General features: G+C 32.4%; 2 protein-coding genes across 4 annotated transcripts; both read right to left on the bottom strand.

Annotated features, from left to right (window-relative positions):
* Positions 1–8,802: 8,802 nt before the first annotated feature.
* On the bottom strand, positions 8,803–10,900 carry LOC100811700 (abscisate beta-glucosyltransferase). The gene has a single exon (XM_003528473.5). It carries the CDS (start codon positions 10,491–10,493, stop codon positions 9,066–9,068), a length of 1,428 nt encoding a protein of 475 aa, XP_003528521.1. The 5' UTR covers positions 10,494–10,900; the 3' UTR covers positions 8,803–9,065.
* A 467-nt stretch (positions 10,901–11,367) lies between these two features.
* LOC100781400 (CBS domain-containing protein CBSX1, chloroplastic-like) lies at positions 11,368–16,722 on the bottom strand. Of its 3 annotated transcripts, none has more exons than NM_001414648.1 (9): positions 16,112–16,722; positions 15,919–16,006; positions 15,786–15,850; positions 15,619–15,667; positions 14,829–14,881; positions 12,922–13,037; positions 12,303–12,360; positions 12,154–12,218; positions 11,368–12,023 (listed from the first exon to the last, which is right to left on the bottom strand). In NM_001414648.1, the coding sequence occupies exons 1-8, from the start codon at positions 16,286–16,288 to the stop codon at positions 12,156–12,158; spliced, it is 669 nt and encodes a 222-aa protein (NP_001401577.1). In that variant the 5' UTR covers positions 16,289–16,722; the 3' UTR covers positions 11,368–12,023; positions 12,154–12,155. The 3 variants fall into 3 exon arrangements, with proteins under 3 accessions (NP_001401577.1, NP_001401576.1, NP_001242233.2); NM_001414647.1 differs by having other exon boundaries at positions 11,368–12,000; NM_001255304.3 differs by having other exon boundaries at positions 11,671–12,218.
* Positions 16,723–23,481: the final 6,759 nt, after the last annotated feature.

Below are 23,481 nucleotides of genomic sequence, written 5' to 3'. Positions count from 1 at the left end.
AAAACATGGTATTTGGACACTGGTTTCTCAAATCACATGACTTGTAATTTGAGTTGGCTAGTGAGTCTTGATGACAGTAAGAAATGCACTATAAAGTTTGCAGATCACAGTACTATCAAAAGTGTGGGAATTGGGAATGTTGCTTTCAGAAAGAGTAATGGAAGCCTTGCAATAATAGAAGAGGTGATGTATGTGCCAGATATCAGGTGTAATCTGATGAGCTTTGGCCAACTTCTTGAGAAAGGATTTTCAGCATCCTTGAAGAACAAGTTTCTAGATTTGCTAGATCCAAGTGATGTGAAAGTGTTTAAAGTCCCATTGTCCAAAAATAGAACTTTTCAGGTGAACATGAATAATGCTGATGTGCAGTGTCTGGCATCAACTGCCAATGAAGATGAGAGCTGGCTTTGGCATTCAAGACTTAGGCATTTGAATTTCAAGGGACTGAATCAACTTCAGTCACTAAAGTTAGTTGAGGGCTTGCCCAGGATCAGAGTTCCTGATAAGATTTGTGAGAGATGCTTAACAAGCAAGCAACCGAGGAACTTTTTCAAATCAGAATCACCCACAAGACCAACTGAAGTGCTAGGAGTTGTTCACTCTGATGTATATGGCCCACTAGAAGTGTCTTCAATGGGAGGTAACAAATATTTTGTAACCTTTATTGATGAGTTTAGTAGAATGATGTGGTTATACCTAATTAAAGCCAAAAGTGAAGTGCCCCCTATTTTCAAAGAGTTCAAAGTGTTGAGTGAAAATCTAAGTGGAAAGTCAATCAAAATCATTAGAACTGATGCTGGAGGAGAGTACACATCTAATGATTTTGAATTTTTCTGTACTAATCATGGTATAATACACAAGATCATTGTTCCTTATACTTCTCAGCATAATGGTTTGGCTGAAAGGAGGAATAGGATAGTGATGAACATGGCAAGGTATATGTTGAAAGAGAAGCATTTGCCATCAACTTTATGGGGAGAAGAAGTGTCCACTACAACATATATTTTGAATAAGTGTCCCACAAAGAAGCTAAAAGATAGAGTGCCTGAAGAAGTATGGACATGAAGGAAGCCTACAGTGAAGCATTTAAGAGTGTTTAGGTCACTGTGTTTCAAGCATGTGCCTGATGAAAGGAGGAAAAAGCTTCAGGACAAAAGTGTACCTATGATACTGGTTGGATATCATCCAATAGGTGCCTATAGGTTGTATGATCCTTTAACTCATAAGATCTTCATCAATAAAGATGTTGTGATTGACGAAGATGGATCTTGGGACTAGAAGAGGAGTGCACTATCAACACCCTGTTTGGAGATGAGAACAATGAGACTGGACTCAGTGAAGCAGCAGAAATAGGAGTTGATCATGAGGAACTTGTTGCTCTGCATCAAAGACCATAGAGAGACAAGCACCTGCCTTTGAAGTATAAAGATTATCATGTTGATATGCCTAACATCCTTGGGCATGCTGCAATGGCAGATGAAGAAAAGAAGGTAGAAGCAAAGAGGAAAGCAAGTGAGTTTGTGCATTTTTCCTTTTTGGCAAACACTGAACCAATTGATCACAAAGATGCACTACAACAAGATAATTGGAAAGCTGCAATGGAAGAGGAATTGAGAGCAATTGAAAGAAATTAGATCTGGAAATTTGTTAACTTACCTCCAAACAAGTCTCCAATAGATGTGAAATGGGTGTTTAAGGTGAAATTAAAGCCTGATGGAATTGTTGCCAAGCATAAAGCAAGGCTAGTTGCAAGAGGATTCCTTCAAAGAGCTGGTTTGGATTATTCAGAAGTGTTTGCTCCAGTAGCTAGGCTAGAAACCATAAGGTTAGTGATAGCCCTAGCCCACAGTAGAGATTGGCCCCTATACCAGCTTGATGTAAAGTCGGCATTCCTCAATGGTACTTTGGAAGAGGAGGTCTTTGTGAAACAACCTCCTAGGTTTAAGATCAAGGGTGAAGAAGACAAGGTATTCAGGTTATACAAGACTTTATATGGCCTAAAGCAAGCTCCAAGGGCCTAGAACAAGAGAATAGATTCCTTTCTTGTCAAACAAGGTTTCCATAAGTGTGAGAAGGAATATGGAGTTTATGTAAAGAAGAGTGACAAAGATGATCTGATAATTTTGTGCTTGTATGTTGATGATCTATTGATCACATAGAGTAATCAGACTCATATATAGAGATTCAAGAGGAGTTTGAAGTTTGAATTTGAGATGACAGACCTGGGGGTATTGTCTTATTTCCTTGGAATTAAGTTCAAGGAAGCCAAAGGAATTCTGATTATGCACCAACAGAAGTATGCAACAGACCTGCTAAAGAGATATAAGATGATGAGCTACAACCCAGCATCCACTCCAGTTGACCCAGGCTTGAGATTAGTGAAAGATGAGTCAAAAAAAGTCAATGGATAGTACCCTATTCAAGTAGGTCGCAGGGTCATTGAGATACCTCTGCAACACAAGACCAGACATTTCTTTTGCAGTTGGTCTAATTAATAGGTTTATGGACAATCCTAAAGCCTCTCATTGGGCTGTTGCTAAGAGAATTTTGAGATATCTCAAAGGAACACTCAGCTATGGTGTTCTATTTACTAAGGATTCTGATCAAACTGCTTTCACAGACCTGGTTGGAATTTCAGAATCTACAACTATGTTGATGGGTTTCTCAGACTCGGACTGGTGTGGAGACAAGGTGGAAAACAAAAGCACTACGGGATATCTCTTCAAGTTCCTAGGTGCACCAATAAGCTGGTGTTCAAAGAAACAACATGTAGTAGCATTATCTTCCTGCGAGGTTGAGTACATTGCAGCATGCTATGCTGCATGCCAAGCACTATGGCTAGACTCTTTACTTGAAGAATAGAAGATAGAAATTTAGAGGCCAGTCGAATTGTATGTGGACAGCAAATCCACTATCAGCTTGGCCATGAATCCAATAGTACACGGAAGATCAAAACACATAGAGACAAGATTTCACTTTCTTCGTGAAAAGGTGAGCAAAAAACAACTTGACTTGAAGTACTGCAGTACTGAAATGCAACTTGCGGATATTCTCACAAAAGGCTTGAAGATGAACAGATTCATAGTATTGAGAGACAAGCTTGGAGTGACATTTATAGAGATTCTGAATTAAGGGGGTGCTATAGTTGTAATTCATAATATATTAGATATAATATAGGTGTGAGTTTGTTAAGTCTATTAGTTGACGTGTCAAGGAATCTGTACTTAGACTATATAAATGGTCTAATGTGTAATTCAGTTTTTTTTCAATAATATTCATCTCATCATTTTTGAGTGCGTGTGATTCCCTAGTTTTTCTCCTTTTCTCCAACAATCTTAAATGAATTTGAAGAGTCATAGGGAAGGTTTGATGATCTTCACGTTCTTATTATCAAAACATTTTTCATTTTATTTTATTTAAAAGTATGAAAAATATATTTTTTAACTATTATATATTCTATTTATGTTACACTAATCATATTTATATCCATCTGTGACATCAGGAGTCATATTAGGAAAAATCTATTTAGATGATTTTTTTTATAATCATTGTTTTTTATGTTAAGAGACCCTTAGATATTTATATAAATAATGTTTATATTTCTTTTTAGAACAAAAGATCCTTCTTTTTTTTTAATCTGAAAGTATAAAAATATTATATTTTTTACACAGTTATATAATCTATTTATGTTGCGTCAATCCATCTTTATATCCATTTGTCATCAAGTAACCATACTAGAGTAAATCCATTGAAATAATTATCTTCTTATAATCACTAGTTTTTGGATACTAAGAAACTCTTAGATATTTAAATTTAAATTTAAATTTAATTTATACAACTTTTATATAAATAATGTTTAAATTTCTTTTTATCAAAACATGCTTCAATTTTATTTTTTTAATTTGAAAGTATAAAATTTTTAATTTTTAAACTATTATATATTCTGTTTATGTTATGTTAATCCATATTTATATCCATCTATTTCACTTGCATCCATACTAGGACAAATTATGGGAATCTTCCGTTCAAATGGTAGTTGTCTTTACAATTTATCACATGAACGGAGTTCAATTTCAATACAAAACTTATCTACATATTATGACAAATTCATTTGGGTGATTTCTTTTTTATATTATCATTATTTTTTCATTTCAAGAGACTTTTGTATATTTATATTTAAATTTAATGTACACAACTTTTACATGATTGATGTTTATTTTTTTATCAAAACATTATTCTTCTGTTGTTTAATTTAAAATTATATAAAATTATATTTTTTAAATTATTATCTTTTATTTATGTTGTGTTAATCCATGTTTATATTCTTGTATCACACAAGCAACCATACTAAGATAAATCCATTGATATATTTTTTTTAATCATTAAATTTTTTATGTTAAGAGATTCTTAAATATTTATATTTAAATTAAATTTATATATTTTTTATGAATGGATTTTAAATTTCATTTTATATATAAATATCCTATATTTTTTAATTCAAAATATAAAAATTATATTTTTAAATTATTATGTATTCTATTTATATGGTATTAATCCATATTTATATTCATTTGTCACACAATATCCAAGACAAATATATTTGATTGATTTTCTTTACAATAATTATTTTGTATCAAAATTAATTTTATATATTTATATTTAAATTTAATGTATATAAATTTTTATGAATGATGTTTATATTATTTATATTAAAACATTTTATTTTGAAAGTTATTGTATTCTATTATAGTTTGAAAGTATTAAAATTATATTTTTAATCTATTATATATTCTATTTATGTTGTATTTATTTATATTCATTTGTAACACGGGTAAAAATACTAAGATAAATTCATTGGGATGATTAATTGATTTTTATAATCATAACTTTTTTATATTAAGAGACTTTTAATGTATACAACTTTATATGAATTATGCTTAAATTTTTTGTATATCCCTTATTCATTATTGAAAAAATTATTCAAACTAATTTAACTATTTTTGTTGGTTTTGATGAACTAATTATTTATTTCTTTTATATAGAAACCGCTGTATAATTGTTAATTAGTAATAAAAATAATATTTAATTTAATATTTTATTAATATTATTTATCATATTGTTAGTAAGAAGTCTATGTCTATTTTTATGATTGGAAAAATCACATATACAATACCAAAAAAAATCAAATAAACATATTCAATCACTTTGTTTATCCCATGCTGTTATATTAGATAGATTTTTTTATTATTTTTGTCAGATTTTTTGACAATTTTCTATACCTATTTTTACACTTAAGCAAATTGTATTGGGACAATAAAAATAATAACATCCAAGATAAAATTGTGGCATTAATTGGATGGAGAAAATAAAAATCAAGTAAAATTTGGCATATTATTTGACAATTGTCTGTATTTATTTTCACGCTTTAATAAATCACATTTAATGTATAGCACTTATTAAATATTACGCTTGACATACCGATCCTAATGTGATTTTGCATATTTTAGTGAGTGTTGCTCAATAGTTCATTTTCATTAAATAAAGATAATCAAATTAAAGATAAATTTGTGGCGTTAATTGGATAAAAAAAATTCAAATAAAATTCATGATAATTATTTTGCCTATTTTTGCACTTGGATAATTGCATTGAATAAATGACACATGTTAAATAAACTGTTCGATTTTATTATGTATGTTTATCATAATTTAATATTACACTTGTTGTATTAATTTTATTGTAATTTTGCATATTTCAAATATTTTCTTAATAAATATTTTTCAATTCTTCAGTTTCATTGAGTAAAAGCAAATACATTTAAAATAAAATTGTAGAATCGTATAAAAACAAAAAAAAATCAAGTAAAAATCGTTATATTATTTGATAGATGTTTATGTTTGTCTTTACTGTTAAATAAAAAATAAAATATAAATAAAGATTCTCAAACTCTATATCTCGTGCATTGTAGGAAAAAAAAAACTAGATAAAATGTAAAACAAAAATTCTCTAATGCCCATATAAGCACACAAGGGGTGCGACCAATTTACACTACATAAGGCCTACATGGTCTAATCTCATGTGAAGAAGTTGATGGTGGAGAGTGAAGAAGCAGAGGAGATGAGAACAAGAGTCAAAGACATTGCAGAGAAAGCTAGAAGAGCTGTGGAAAAAGGTGGAACATCTTAAGCCGATGCTGAGGCGTTGATTCAGGAGCTTAAAGCTCGCAGATTGGCAACACAAGATTAGAATTATAAGAGAAGAAAGCTGTAATGAAACAAAAAAAAAACGAGAAGAGAGCGTTCAGTTCATACTTCATTGGGACAACGTTAGTGTCCCTTTATACAGAGTTTATGTTCATGCCAAGTACGCACAAAAAACACAAGAAAAAGAGGCTGTGTAGAAATAAAACTCTCTTTGAGAATTTCCAATTCCAGCCACATGGTATAGTTTAAAAAATATGGTGCCAAGTAGATGCAGTGGCATCTAGCATTCAGTTTCAGAATGCCTTAAATTTGAAGTCTCGCAAGAAGATTCAAAATAAATTTATTTCATGAACTCACCCTCCGATTGAGAGCTACAAACTAAATTGTGATGGCGCAGTCAATGGTGACTTAAAGAAAACTGCAATTGGAGGAATTTTCAGGAATTCCTTGGGTCATGTTATTCTCTCATTCTCTGCTGATATTGGATTTTGTTTTGTCATGGCTTCCAATAGTTTGCTTGAAGTCGTGGTTTCCAATAGTTTCAAGTAGAAACAGACTCACAAATAGCCATTACATTGCTCACTACTGGATGTCCTACTTACCATCCATGCTTTAGTTTAACTCAAGAGATACTGAAGTTCCTGGAGCTTGGAGGTAGCATTTCATGGCATCATGCCTTAAGAGAAGGAAATCAAGTGGCTGATTGTTTGGCTAAGTTTGGTTTGTCCTATCTGACAAGACTCAAGAAGATCGTGAATAGTCCAATATGAAAAAGGACTAGGGCATAATTACATATAAATTAAAAGCCTATGCAATTTACAGTATCAAGGTTATAGTACAGGGCTCAAAATGATCTATTCCGACCTCATAAAATGTCAGTTATGGCTTTTATCCACCACTAAGACCTCACAAGGCCATCAAAAGTTACCTTCAGCTCCTCCTTTGGCATGTCATACATTTGTAAAAATCTAAACATCCACTAGATATAACTAGATACATTATCCGTAGCTAATAATATAGAGGTTACACTAACTGTCACCGCCACAACCAGCAACCAAAGCTATTTCAATAATGTTTCTCAAACACTATCGCCACTCCCTGGCATGTTCTCATAGCAGAGCTTCCTTAACATATAACAATATTTCCCCTTGTAATAAGTCCAACCTAACCAGAATGTGAGAAAAATCAATAACCAAAAGTCACTACTGGAAGAAGCATAACAATTGAAGTTACAAGATGGAATAAATATTCTCCTTACCAGCTTTCCATTATCATCTACCACAGGTAGTTAACGATATTTTGTTTCAAGCAACAGCCTAATACAAGAAGTAATGGTTTCAGCCTAATACAAGAGGTAAAAAAATGTCATAATTAAATTTACTTTGTTTACTTTCTTACTTCTCATGTATTTTGAAATTAATAACCACTCTTAATTTTACAGTTCCTCCGGATAACTTATAGAGGTTATGCCACAACATGCCTTTCAAGATTCAAGAATGGGAGAGGTTGTATTTCCTTAACTTTTTACACAACCAATGGATCATAAGTAATCATAGAAGTGAACTTTAACATCACATCTTAAATCAAAATCATTTATCGATCTTTTTTTCAGTTATATGAAACTCAATTTTCTTATTTTTATCTGATGTAGGATTTCAGCTCATCCTAGTCCTCCAACACAAAGAAATTCAAAAACAGTCAATCAATCACGAAATGGAGAGCACATAGTCAAAAAGTCTTATTAAGCCAATTTGTTCAGGGTGATACATCCCTTACAGATGAATATTTTGCCATGGTACAGACAAAATTTTGCCATTGTTTATCTTTGAGTGCCACAACAGTTACAAGACCCACGGGTTGCAGAAAATAAAGATGTTGGGCAAACGTTACACAAAAACCACAACGACAAGGTGCACGGCAGAATACAACTCAAGTACCGAGCTCCCCAGTTATCGACAATATGCAAATTCATGACTGGGGACCACGCAGTCATTCATCAACAGAAGGAGAATTTATTAACAATCTATTTGGTGTAGACGTTGGTACGCCAGAGTCAGTTGCAGCGTATTTGAGAAGTATGTACCATAGCGCCGTTCCATCTTTTCACCAGAAACAATCAAATCACCAACAAGAGGCTGATACTTCTTCTGCTCATTACGTCGACGATTACAATTACTCTAGTGTCACAAGATCAACAAATTGTTAATGATGAAGACAACCATATACGACATATGAGACAATCTCGTCGTAATCCTTCGCAAAACATAAGACCTCCAGCTTCTGGAACTGGCCACCATCTATGATAATGATATTTTTTTTCTCGGATTCGTATTTCACTTTTTCTAATGTAATTTATTCTTCAATAATTAAGAAATTTATCAACAAAAAATCACATATTTCTTTTTTCGTCAACTAGAGTTTTAATGCGCTTTGTCATTGAATAATTCAAAAACAAATTAAAAAATCCCATGTATTTTTTAAATAACCATTTTTAAACTCAATTTTTTAATGTTGAATGTGTGGCATTCCCACAAATAATGGTTGCAAAGTGTGACAGTTATATATAAAAAAAAATAAACAAATAGTCAGGTTTTTACTACATTTTTATGATATCAAACAAAACCACCTTTATTTCCATCACTCTCGTTTCCACTCTCCCTCCTATTTCCATTGAAATAAAAACTCAGCATTAATGTGCTCTAGTTGTATGCATAGATCTAGGCATCTAGTATCAGTTTTCTAGTGATGCAGGAAAGTAACGAGCTGTTTTTCTTGTGTTTGTTATGCGTTCATGGCATGAATATAAACTCTTCATCATAAAGTTGTCCCGATGAGTTGAACCCTTTCTTCTCTTATTTGAAATTCTAATCTTGTCTTGCCAATCTGCGACCTTTAATCTCCTGAATCAATGCCTCAGCATCGGCGTAAGATGTTCCACCTTCTTCCACAGCTCTTCTAGCTTTCTCTGCAATTTCTTTGACTCTTGTTCTCATTTCCTCTGCCTCTTCACTCTCCACCATCAACTTCTTCACTGCTGATTCAACCTTCTCTCTTCCCACCAACTCTTTCCATTCTGAGTTCCAGGACAACCACTCCCTGCTCCCCACTTGAACACCAATCTTCAAAACCTCAGTTATCAACTTCTCGTTCGAAAATTGCTCGGCCGAGAGAGGCCACGTAATCATTGGCACTCCCGCACACACACTTTCCAAAGTGGAGTTCCATCCACAATGTGTCATAAACCCTTTGATTGCAGCATGCTCCAAAATCAACAGCTGAGGAGCCCACCCTCTAAGAACCAACCCTTTATTCTTTTCCTTCATCCTCTGCTCAAACCCTTCCGGAAGAAAGTTTCCACTCCCATTTTCTTTGTTTTCTGATGGGTTGTTGCGAATGCACCCCACCACCCAAATGAAGGTTTGGTCAGAAGCTTCAAGACCAAAAGCAATTTCCTTTAACTGTCCAGGGGGCAACCGAGCTACACTTCCAAAGCTGACATAAAGAACTGAATTGGGTTTCTTAGAATTCAACCAATTCAAGCATTTTTGTTCATCGATTGTTGGTGGCTTCCCTCTCTCGGTTTTATCTTCGGCAGTTCTGTTACAAAGGGACACTGGTCCGACAAGCCATGCCTTCTTTCTCTTTTTTACGTAATCAGCATAATCCGGTTCTAAGTCATAGAAGCTGTTGGTGACAATGCCGAAACCGTTGTCGTCCCATTGCTTCATCCTATCAGGGAACTGAGACGGGTTCCTCAGAAAAACCGGAAGCCGAGACCTTGTCATTTCGATTCTGTGAGGGAGATTAGGAACAACAAAAGGCTCTGAGTCTGAACTCAGATTCTCAAGCGTGACATGATTTCTGATGTTTTCAGTAACGCAGCGAGGGAAGCACCCGTGACCGTTGAAGAGGATTCTTGTGATTCCTAGCTGATCAACGATGTCGGGAGCCCAACGATGGAACATGTCGATGACAATGCAGTCGGGGGGGCGTTGCAGGAGAAACAGCCTCAGCGGTTCGAGGAGAGCCGAGGAGTCGATGAAGGGACCGGCAGCAGACATGTCTGTGTCGGATATATCGGCGGAGAAGGTATGAATGGCGATGGGAAGACCGGATTGTTGGTCATGCGAGATTGAGTTATGGAAGTGGAGAGCATTGGAGGGTGTGGCTAGAATGGTTGATTTGGCTCCGTGAGATGCAAACACTCTTGCTGCGTCTATCATTGGAATCTGATGGCCTCCTCCTACGAAGGGGAAGAAGAACATTTCAATTGAATCGGTTTCGGGGGCCATGTATGTTGAATTGGAGAAGCTCGCTTGCTCTGTTTACTACAAGAAAATCGCGAATTAGCCAGAGAATTTAGCAAGGTGATGAGGGAGATATGACTTAAAGGACCAATCGCACGCGGCTTCTATTTATTGATTTTCCTCTAAGATAGATGGTGGGCTCGTAGATTCCACAACGAGAAAAAGGTTGCAGCTGAAACGTCATGGGTGACATATAACAAGCAAAATTCTAAGTGTATTTGACTAGTGGTGTTCGACTGAAGTTTCCAATCCCTGTGATCGGATAGATCCGTCAAACAAAATCCACATATCATGTGTGGAAGTTAAACATAAAGCATATGGTGCCACTATTGTTATTTGTTTTAGTTGATACTTCTTTTCTTGTATATGGAGGAAGACCTTTACTTGGACGATCTTCTTCTATCAGCACAAAAGCACCAAGATTTATGCAAATTATAATTTGTTTTAGTCTATACACTCTTTCGGCATGGCTGTTTGACCCATCTCGAGCTACTTGTCTTTTTATCTGATCTAGAGCTTCTTTATTAAAATTGAACTGAAGACTGGTATGAACTGTTGCAAACTACTAGCAGTAACGCTAGAATATAACTGCAAGTAGTTTAAAACCATTTCATGAAAGTTATTTGCAGTAAATAGTTTGTAAAACTTCCAAATTGGTCATTCACCCTTCACGATATGAAGAAATTCTCTAGCATTATGGACGACCATGGGTCAGCCATTGGGGATTTGAGCCACAGAAATGTTTTGACCAACAGCTACATAAACGCGTTACATTTTGTCCTATGAAAGAGCTACGTACTCACTTGAATAACATGTTTTTATTATTTACTAAACTTTAGCATTTCACTAGATTTGTCTTATTTGAAAGGATTATTATATCCTTACAATTGGAATTTGAAGTAATATTTTATGCCCACGTCTGTAGCAATAATTCAATACTAGTTCATGTTTCTTAATTATTTTTTCTATTCACTTTGACAATAAGTTCAAAGTGAATAGAAAAAATAAAATAAATAGAGATCGATTTCGATTAAATATTTCCCCTTTCCCTTTATTTCCACGTGTACGCTTAATAATTAAGAAAATGTGTCAATTCGTCGTGGGATCTCTTGACCCTGCCTATAACAATAATAGATATTCAATTCGACAATAAAGTGGTAGATGCGGACAAGACTCGAGAAGTTTGTAAATAATCCAATAATGAAGGACTAGGACATAAATTACATATAAATTAAAATCCTATGCAATTTACAATACAAAGGTTATAATAAAGGGCACAAAATTATCTATTCCGACCTCATAAATGTCCGTTAACAGAGACTGCATCAAGAACAGGATGTAGTATATCCAAGCTCGAAACAATCCAATGCACCGAAACAATTTTGACAACTTAATAAAGGTTATCGATAAATCACATCACTCTATATGGTTTTTTATCCACCACTAAGATCTCACAAGGCCATCAAAAGTTGCCTCCAGCTCCTCCTTTGGCCTGCCATATACATTTGCAATAGTCTAAACATCCATTAGATATAACTACATACATTAACATTATCCGTAGCTAATAATATAGAGGTTACGCTGACCGTCGCCAGCACAACCTTCAAGCAAATCTATTTGAATAACTTTTCACAAAGACAATCACCACTATCCAGCACGTTTTGATAGTAGAGCTGCCTTAACAATGTTTCCCCGTGTAATAAGTCCAACCTATCAAAAATATGAGAAAAATCTATGAGCAAACGTCACTACTGGAAGAAGCACAAAATTAAACTTGCAATAGAATCTCCTTACCAGCTTTCCATCATCATCTACCACAGGTAGTCGACGATATTTTGTTTCAAGTAACAGCCTAATACAAAAAGTAATGGTGTCAGGCATCAAGTGGTCAATGGTTGCAAGTTAGAATGCTAAATTGTGATGGTTGTCAGATTTAGGAATCTTATTTAATACTACCTCTCGTCCTATATATAGGAAACAATTACTTAATTCATCGAGACCAATATAAGTAGTTAAATTAGTTAATTAGTCATAAATTTTAGTTTTATTCCAAGACTGCCTATGGTTGATTTTGAAAAGATAATTTTTCAAACAATGAATTTACCTTGTTTTGTTGATAGCTCAATAAATGCACCACTTTTATGGAAAAATAAGTGTAACCATTAGGGGTAAAAAGAAAATTTAACAATAAAGTAATCCAATGTTTCTTATGAATAGGACCAAGAAAGTGTTATCTTTTCTTTCTTATATATAGGACCGGGGGTAGTATAATTTAGATTCCATGGAAACATGTAATATATGTAGCAATAAATCAACAGTGACTTCTGTTGTCCTCGTACATTGGTAAGAATTGTGTTAGCAATAAAATAATCAGAGAACTCAACAATATTGGATATATATGCAAAGTCAGTACCTAGCAGCTTCCTCAAGACTAGTTGATTCATGAACAACAAGTGGAGTTGGAGTCATCAAGTCACCGACAACTTGGCCATTAGTCTTACTAAGCAGTTTTTGTAACTCATTGAATGTCTGCCAAACAAGACAATAATTAGAACTACAAAAGTGTAGCAAATCAATAGAATAACAATAGTTCTCTAAACAATACAACCCTTCTCTGAGGGCGAGTGAAGAAAAGGACCAAAAGGATTATTAAAAGTCATGATTAGATGTTTGTATTTCCCAAATGCTCAACCTGCACGTATCCTTTACCGTACAGGAAAAAATTGATTTCATTAAAAAAAATTCTCTGGCCATCATGCAAACCAATTAAGAATAAACTATAAAGGGAGCAAAAGAGGTACCGGTGGTAAGACAGAGACCAAGTACCACAAAATTAAATGCTTGACAGATAATAAAATCAGTAACCTGGATGAAGAAGAGAAACTGTATTTTATAGTTTTACTATAAAATGAAGGAAAACTCATTACAGTGATGCTGACTTGAATATGGACACCTAATTGCTTCCTCTACAAAGAAGCAAACCCCCACCACGGCAAAGCCTTTCCACCACTACCTGACCTCCCCATTGACCCCTACCTCCCCACTATGAGGAAATGATTCCCTATCTTACCTCCACTCTCCAATTTTCACCCCTTTAACTGTTCCTCTAACATTTTCTGTCACTGTTGCTATGTCTTCCTTTCCCTCTCACACATGTGGGCTCACTCTTTCTGGCCCATTGTTCTCTTCAGATAGGCCTGATACAGCAAACTCATCCCTTTGCTTATTTTCTCCTCTTACTCCCCTCCTAGGCTTATATTACCTTTGTAATAATGGGTCAATCATACAGTTATTTCTCAACTACTAACATAAACCTTCCAAAGAAACAGGGGGCACCAAATATATAAAGGCATCAATGCATGATTTCAAGGCTTGGTTGATATATAGAACTTTTCTATAATACAATATTAGAACTCTTCAATTAGCAGACTTTCGCAACATGATTAAACGGAAGTTTTCTTCACTACAGCATCATATTAGTGAATCATAGTTCCTTGAAGGTTGACTCTGGCATACGAAATGTGAACACATGAATTTAGAGATCCTGATTATACTTCACAAAGCAATTTTTCCACTATCCTATAAGAGACTGAGGAACAAGGAAGTGCATTAGTTGAAACTAGACATTCTGTATTAACCATGGAACATCAATATTATCGGTTTCCCTTTGAAATCTTTACATTTTTTTCTAGAAATATGATCTAGGTGTAAATCATGAAACAGTTGGTGTTTAAGTCAACATGTACTGACTGAAGGTCCAGGAAATTTCAAGTAAGCATTAAAAAAGTATTCAAATAATGTTTTAAAGGGGATGAGGGTTTATTCTACCAAATACCAATGAATATTGGTCAAATATAAAATCTAACAAAACACACCCCGACTCTAAACAAAATATATATATATATATATATAAGCTGCTAATAAAAGGGCCTGTAAAACAGAGGTTTCGTCTCAAGTATTTATGTATTCAATCATCCACGTGTCCTCACTATATTTAGCCAACAAGTCAATGCGGCCAAATGAAAAGTGAGCCCGCTTATGTTTGTAAATGATTGTGTGTAGAAGCAGATGAATTATTAATTAAAAACAGAGTATTGCATTAAAAACTAAGTCCAAACTTTAGTTTGTGAACATCATTCATCATAATAGAATTAGCATCTTATAGCACCATTTGGCATCAGTTGCAGAGGAGTTATTTGCAATTACAAGTAAATGATAAATCTATTCCATATAATTAGAAATTTAGAATTCATATCATGGCATGATAACATTAATAAAAAATCACAGCCAAGAAGCAGAACATAAAATGGTTAAACTTACTTTCCAAGTACTATCAACATTGGGGAACAAGTTTGCATCACTTTGAGGACCTCCTAAAAGCCAAGCATAATAATTAGTAAAATCTTAGCAGCAGCATGAAGAGAACTCGTTTCACATGATTAAGCACATCAATGGAATTTCAGTATGGCTGGGATTTAGATATGGCAAAAAAGTTAAATATTCTCTTCATTTGAAATTATTTGTCAAATAAGGTAATGCACACATCATAAGAAAATTATTAGTTGCAACAATTACTATGATTAAATAGTCTTCTTTGACTAAAATACCCTTACCAAAAGTATTGTAGCATGGTTGCTAATTAATTAAAGAGAAATGCTAGCAAAACACATTACTATTGGCCAAAAATTATTGTAGACACTTTTTATAGGTCTCACTTCTTATTTAACTAGTGTCTTAATTAAATATTAAATATTTAGATAAGATACCAATAAGTAAGGGAGCTGTTGGGCAAAAAAAATAATGTGTTCTTCATTTTCTAAAGTAACATAATTTGAAGTAGAGAGAGTACCATTGGCCTCATTCCTCACCTACCAAACAGAAACTACTGTCTCTCTGATAAAATCATGGCCTCATGGGCATAAAAGATATGGTATCTTCAATCTCTCAACAAGTCAATTACAGCACAAACTTAGTAATAAAAACAATCCATAATCATTCCCATAAACCTACATGGACATTGATTTGACTTGGTAGAATGGTAGTTAACAGAAATTTTACTACTTTAAAAGCAAAAGCAAACTAGGACCAACATGGTATTTCGAATTTTTACCTGATATCGAATCAATAGCTAACAAGTCATAATCAGATACAACTCCAACCTGCATCACCAAAAAAAGTCCAATGAGGAACTGAATCCAGCTCAAAATAGAAAAAAATATATATTTTCAAAAATTAAATCATTAAAATTACATAATATTAAGGGAATTCGAAAATTACCAGATTCCAGACCTCATCGATTACCGGAAGACCACTGATTCTGTAGTTTACAAGAGCCTCCAGAGCTGTAATCCAAAAAATATATAAATAAAGTAAATCACATGATTTAAAACTATATAGAACATTGAGATACCTTCATCAACGGTAGTGGTGGTTTTGACAACATGCAAATCTTGCTTCTTTGTCATGAAATCAGCAACGGTGTAAGTTCCATTCCCACGCTGAAAACGCAAAAACGCAACCGCATAAAAAAAAAAAAAAAAAAAGCTAGAAAGGAACATGGTAGCGTAACAACGACGCTTTGGTCCGAAGAAAAGAACACTCACCGGAACCGAATTCACGGTTTGGCTTGAAGCAAGGCGGAACCCAGAGGAGTTAGCGAAACGACGCCGTTTCGGGGCAGCGGAAGAACGGAGAGGAGAATGGCATTGCGGAAAAAGCGACGGAGGAGAAAAAGAACGAAGCGGAGCAGCGAGAGTGTTTATCAAATGAATCGAAGTCATTTTTCTTCTCTTTTTTTTTTTTACTAAGAAAATTAAAATAACTTCAGTTGTATTATTTGGGTTTTTTTTTTAATTTGGGTTTTGGGGTGATGATTCTTCTGCGTGGGAGAGGAATTGGGGATCGAATAATGAAATGGGAAAGTAATGTAACGGAGATGTGCAGCTCTAACTCAGTCAGAGGAATGATAAAATAATTGGAAAAAAAATGAATGAAAAGTGAATAAATGAATAAATATAAATATATAAATGGAATAGAAAAATGGTTGAAGGGAAAAAGAGGAGACGTGAGCGTCCTTTACTTTTCCGTTGAAGGCGGTGGAATCAGCACAACGTTGACGCATGCACATGACAGTCGGCGTCCGCCTTTTCCACAACGGCGTCGTTGGGTGTTGACATTTTTTTATTTTCTTCTACACTAAAAACTAAAGAAAAAGAATGGCACACCGTCCAATTAACAAAATAAAAACTCTAAATTCAAATAGCATTAATAATTTATTATTATCAGTAAATATATTTGTATTTATTACTTATTTCATTTTAAAGATATATATAGACAAGAAAAAAAATACTAAAGATATATTCTTTGACATAGTTTTTATTTATAAAAATATAATTTAAATTGTAATTTTAATCTTTTTATTTTTTTCCAATTCATCTTTTAAAAAAATTAAATTCATGATTTTTATCCCTAATATTTAATAATAACATGTAATTCTCTTACCTACAATCCTCGAGTAAGAATTCAAATTTATAACTTGTCAAATGCAAAGACTGTATCTTATACTACTCCACCAATACACCTTGTATTCATTGACATTTCCAAATTTCGAAGTTATTGTTTTGTTTTAACGTTGTAGGTGTCTTTTATTCGTGCCTTTGGGCTCGTTTGCTTGCCCGTTAAAAGCACGAAGGAACCTTCCTCGTGCCCTGTTCCGTTTCTTTGGGAGTAACTGTTCCGTTTCTAAATCTTCTTCGTCCTTTGAAAATTTTAAATTGAAATACTAATTCAACATTGTGTTCAGACCCAAAAAAAATAATCATTTGTTCTTAAAATTATAAAGATGACAAATTCATTTATCTATTAATTTTTATCAATGTTAATGAAAAAGTCTATGTGATACACTTAGAGACGAATTTTTCAGTGCTACAAGGGCAAAAATAAATATTTATTCAAAATATAATTTAATTTTTATCTTTTTTTAATCAAGTATAACATTACAATAAATACTTAAAAAATTGAAAATAAGCATAAATTAGAACAAATATTAATCTTCATCTTTTTTATTTTTTAATCGTTAAAGCATAACATTATAATAAGCACTTAAAAAAATAAAAAAGTAAACATAAGTTAAAACAAACATAATAATAAACATAATATTAATTAATAAACATAATTTGTTTATTGCTATAAAGTGTTTAATTTCATAATATCTTATCCAAAATATGAGACTCAATCAAAAATTTACAGTCATTAAGTTAATTCTGACAAAAAATGAGACTCAACTTAATTTTTTTACTATTTAATATTGTCACAATAGAAATTTTAGGGTGATAAATATTATGTTTATCAATTAATATTAAATTATATTTTGAATAAATAATCATTTTCATCCTTAAATGCATAAAATATTAATAAATTTGTCCCTAATTATGTAAGGTAGACTAAAATTTAAATTTTTATTTTTCTTGTCCGCCCTCTACACATTCATTCATAAAGATAAACAACTAAAATGATATAGAACGTATTCATGTATTAAAGAAGTCTTAAAGCCCATCATTAATCGTTTAATATTATTGTGATTCACATTTCATTAAGACATACTAACATTTTTAAATGATTAACATTTCAAGATTTTCCTAAATTTAAATAAAAAAAACTTAATGAATGAAATAATTTTATAAAATATCCTCATTTTATTTTATAAATACACTACTACTAAATATTCCAACACAATATTTTTCACATACACAAAAATTGTTTATTACTTTTGCATATGTAAACTAATCATTGTCAATGACTAACCATTATCATTGTACTTTTTATAAGTTCGTTTTGGGAATATTTGTGGTTTGTTGAAAGTTATGAACACAATAATAAAAGTCATTAGGTTGATTATTTGTTAATATTTTATTGAAATTTAAAAATGTCAATAAAAAAAATTCAATGTTTAAAAGTCAAACATTTTAAAATGGAGGAAAAGTTTTGATATACTCTTAAAAAAAAAACTTAAATATCATTTTCATACCTAAAATGAAGGAAAAGTTTTTATATACTCTTTAAAAAAACCAAAAAAAAAAAACTTAAACATATTTTTCATAGATGTAATATATTATTTTTTAGTTTAGTCTGTGAATATCTAACATTTTTTAACTTTTACTTTTAATATACGTAGTTAATCTAAATTCATTAAGTAATAACATGATTTTTTAAACTATCAATGATGTGATATTATGTTAGTTTATTATCTTATTAATTAACGGACTATTCAAAAGCAAAAGTTTAAAAATTCCAAATACTGAAATTAAAAAAATATTTAGATAATAAACTAAAAAAAGTAATATATTATAAGTATGCAAAACATATTAAAAAAAAATTGTCGTGTGATGTGTAAAAAGATAAATCCATGTCCATATTAGTTATAGTGATTATTCGATGTGATAAATGACAACAATCTAAACAAATTATTACATTAGTTATACTGATTATTCAATGTGACAGATGATAAGAATTTAAACAAATTATTAAATTGAGAAAACTTGATAAGTTACATTTTTCAGATTATATCACATATTTTTTAGTTGACTTTTTTTAAAAGGTTTTTTTAGTTAACTGATCTTTAATATGTAGGGTATATAGTATATAATATATAATATATCAAAATTTCTATGATCATGTGATTACATTTAATATATTGAAAACGAGGGGGAGAGAATTTGAAAGAAAGGAAAGAGATTTCACCCAGAAAAAAATACAAAGAAAGTGTGGTTGCCAAGTTAAATTTTCTCACAATTTTTTCTATTATATTTTTATTAAAAATATTAAATGATTTTTAAATTTAAAAAGTAAAATAAATTTATTTTTATTTAATATGTTCTTCATAAAATATTAAAAAAATATTTCTAGAAGAATATAGCATTCTTTTTTCATTTCCTTTTTAGTCGGTTGAATACTATCGTTGTCATCCACTCCTAACAAAACTTGAAAAAATGCGCACATGATCATCATTTAGCATTCCATGATATCGACACCTCATTCACTATTGACCGAAGCTTAAAAAAAAAGTGTCCTTTTAATTGTGTTGCAAAAAGAATATAAGAAAAGTTGGTGAAATGAGAAACTACAAAGTGTTAATTTATTTTTTAACAAACTACACTCAGCTTGTATGTGTTTTGGGCTTAGCTGTTAGAATTTTTTTCAATAATTAATATGAACTAATATTTAGCATAATTATAATCATTATTTATTAATAGTAAACTTTATTTTTATGTGGTCAAGATAATTGAATTCGTTAGACTACTAAATTAGATAATATGAACTAAAATAAATAGATATTGATGTTAGTCCATAAGGAAATAATGAAAATCCTATTAAGTTAACACACTGTAAAAAAGTTATGATTCTCAATATATTGAGACACCGCACATAATTTTTCTTTTCCCTATCTAAAGAGTTATGATGGTTCTATTGTTGAATAAAGAGGTTGTGGTTGAGAAAGAACCACAAGGTTGTCGACTACATTATTCATCGATTGTTTGTGATTCAATGATCGTCAAAGAATGTTTTGACTAGGAACTAACTATATAAATCCAAGTATTTTATTATAATCCTTAATAACCAAACATGTTATAGATCTTAGGGTTTTTGGTTATCTATTCTAGGATATGTACCTATGAATTTTAGCTTATACATAAAAAATAAATAATAAAGATTAAAGATTTCCAACACTCCCACCTTAAAATCCATTACTTTCACATCCCTTAAGCCTCCCCCTTAACTCACAGTGTTAACTTTTTAGTGAAATATAAAAAAAAAAATCCCTTTTGTTGTGTTTCATCCCTCCCTCTCTTCATTTTTAATCTTCAACACTAAATCCAAACCCTAATCTTGAGCAACCCCCACCACAAAAAATCTCACTCCCTTTGAATCTTTGTTCTGGACACCTTGACCTAAAGCCAATGCTTTGAATCTCTATCATAGGTCTCCAACTCTACTAGTTTCAACATCATTTCTCTTCTCTTGGAGCTTATTTGTGAAGGCTTTGTTTTTTACATTGTCACTCTAAAAGTAAGGAGAAACGTTTCTAACATTGACACTCTTCTAAACAGTTTTCTAGCAATTAAATTTACTCGTCTTGAATTCAATGCTAATGGATTTGAATCCATTTCAATTTTCTTTCAGCTTATCCTTAAGGATGTCTCGAGAAGCATAAGTTAAAACAACATAACTTTTATGTCCCTGTCGATGATGATTAATTTGTACCTCGCTACCATCGTCCTCCAATTTATCCCTCGCCAAATCTCCATAGGTAGGAAAAGCAATGGGTTCAAACTTGCTTTTTGATGCGTAAAATATGTTAGATTCACACAAGGACAAGTATACCCTACGCAATAGTAACAATGGACTCAAAAGTCTGAATATCGAATCCAAAGGACCAATTGTATTCACAATTAGTCAAGTTTATAAACTAACAATAGAGATGATTAAAAAGAGGATTTACATATTTTTATGATTTTTGAGTTTTATAAGAAAGCAAATAAATGAATATAAAGATAGGTTTTGAGTTATAACAAGAGTGACCGGAGGTTATGACTCACTAGTATGAATCTTTCTCCAATCCTAATCCTAATGAGATTCTTTCCCCAGTTAATTAGTAATTTCCAAAATCAACTAAAGTTTATGATCAAGGTCAAAAGATGTTTTTTTTCCTTAAATCAATACCTCAATGATCATGGATCTATCAATTTAAGTCAAAGGATAAAATCAATTTAGGGATGATTAATTAAATGTTAACTAATCTATCAAAGATTACCCAAACAATTTAATCATACAATTTTGTGCAAAACATTCTCTGTAACACCTCAAATACTTTTTTCTAAAATATTGCTTTAAAATCATTTAAATAATATATTTTACGGAATACATGTCATTAAATTTAGTTTCTATTTTTAAACTGATAAAATATCTCAAACTTTTTTTCTTTGGGAAAAAAAGAAACATATATATATATATAGTGCTTGATTAAGGTATGTGTGTATGATTAAAATGCCCATGAATAAAGGATATTGTCAAAATGCATTCTATATTTAAAAGTCATTTCAAAAGTTATGATCATTTTTCTTTCACCCTCTTATAACATTATAATAAAGTACAACTTATAAAGAATTTATTTGCACAAAATTAAATGATGATAAACTGAAATAAATACGTAATTATACATACTAAGACTCATTGACCCTTAAGATATAAACATGTATGTACTTAAATAATTACAATTACTTGCAGGAAAGATAAAATATTCAGCGCCCCTAAAAAAATATTACACGATATCACCAAAAGGATTAATACAACAAAATATCATGACATTAACTATAGAAATCTTCTCACCCCACCTATACATCAAAAGGGAAAACAATCATACACTCATAGTAATCACTACCTAAGACCCACAAATTACCTAGGGCGAAGTTATATCCTCAAAAAGGTCACTTTCGTTTCCCGAGAAATCTCATTCCTTGTTAGACAAAACCATCTCTCCCCGAATATCTCTTTACCGTAGGCACCCCGATAGAAAACAGTCTCAAATGGCGTGAGATCCTCATCAACGATAAAATCTCCCACATCCTCATAGACTTTGATAGTCGTATCCTCACAAAAGGTAGATCTAATGGCCCTTCTATTAGCTTCATGCCTAAAAAGTATTGCACAAACCATAATGGGTTGTCTGGCTGCTCAAATCCCAAGTAGGCGAGATAGGTGATAACATGGTTAATGTCGCACCGAGGAGTACGCTCGAAAGGATTGTGATACGTAGTGTGTGCCTCTATGGTAATTGATGGTATTTAGGGCTCATCTAACAACAAAAAGTAGTGTCAGATGTAACCAAAGTGCGCGTGGAGGCACGCCTCTTCCTCCACCGTATAATAGTAGCGGTATCTACTGATCCATGTGAACATCCTCCGTGGATGCTCCATGACCTGCCCATGAAAAGTTGTTGGTTGTACGGATGAGTTCTTTGCTCTTCAAACACCACAAACAACAAATAAAACCATAGTATATAATCTACTTAATCACTGTGTGTAGTTGTCTATGCAAAAATCACTCTCATGTCCTAAGTGCATAACTATCCCACTTTTTTCAGAATAGGGCCCAACCATTGCCACCAAGTCTCTCAGGTCACGGTGGTCTTACATTTTTATGTGGATGACAGTTGGGAGTGATCATTGCATACAAATACATTGTACATTGATCGCCATCATCGCATAGCAAAGTGAGGTTGGTGAACTTCCCCATGCCAAATAAGTACACTAAATGTCGGGTAGTCACCACTCGCTAATTTCACTAGGTCCTGTGAATCTCTCTACCCACTACACCGCAATGTATCCTTATTCATCAACCACTTTCTCAACGCAACCTCACCATTTATATATAGCATAGAACCTTTGGTTCCTTAATCTTCCTTTGGTCCTTTCACTTGTTTCCATCGCGTCATGTGCGTAGCCCTCATATTGCGTACAACAAACATAATCAAACTTTCACACCACAAGAAATCGAGTCGAGGACCAAACATACATACTACTCTCAAGAAATCAATATGAATCTCTCAAGTAATAAAGAGAACATGTCTAATCGCGGACAACATAATGACTAAAATACAATAATCTAGAAATTATAACAAACAATTTGCTGAGGGTCAGACACCCCGAACCCAACCCACAGTGCGTACAGAAAAGATAATCAATACATATATATATATATATATATATATATATATATATATATATATATATATATATCACGCATCACAAATATAATTTTCTCGAGTTCACATTATCACAGTTTTCTCATATTTAGTGACTATCCTAGGGTTCTAGGCCAAAATAAAAATTCACACGCCATAGATAAATAGTGTTGGAGTTCACACTCTCACAGTCTTATTCATTCAAGATAATAGTAATTTAGAAATAAATGTTCA

This window comes from Glycine max, chromosome 7 (genome assembly GCF_000004515.6).
Source record: "Glycine max cultivar Williams 82 chromosome 7, Glycine_max_v4.0, whole genome shotgun sequence".
Lineage (NCBI taxonomy): Eukaryota > Viridiplantae > Streptophyta > Magnoliopsida > Fabales > Fabaceae > Glycine > Glycine max.
Note: the sequence above shows the minus strand (reverse complement) of the source record. Positions and strands in the feature narration are given on the sequence as shown.

Coding starts and splice junctions, on each gene's coding strand:
- LOC100781400 (NM_001414648.1), bottom strand. CDS start 16,288: ATGACTTCGATTCATTTGATAAACACTCTCGCTGCTCCGCTTCGTTCT. Junction 16,007..16,111: donor AAACCGTGAATTCGGTTCCG/GTGAGTGTTCTT, acceptor TTGCGTTTTCAG/CGTGGGAATGGAACTTACAC. Junction 15,668..15,785: donor TCGATGAGGTCTGGAATCTG/GTAATTTTCGAA, acceptor TTGGTGATGCAG/GTTGGAGTTGTATCTGATTA.
- LOC100811700 (XM_003528473.5), bottom strand. CDS start 10,493: ATGGCCCCCGAAACCGATTCAATTGAAATGTTCTTCTTCCCCTTCGTA.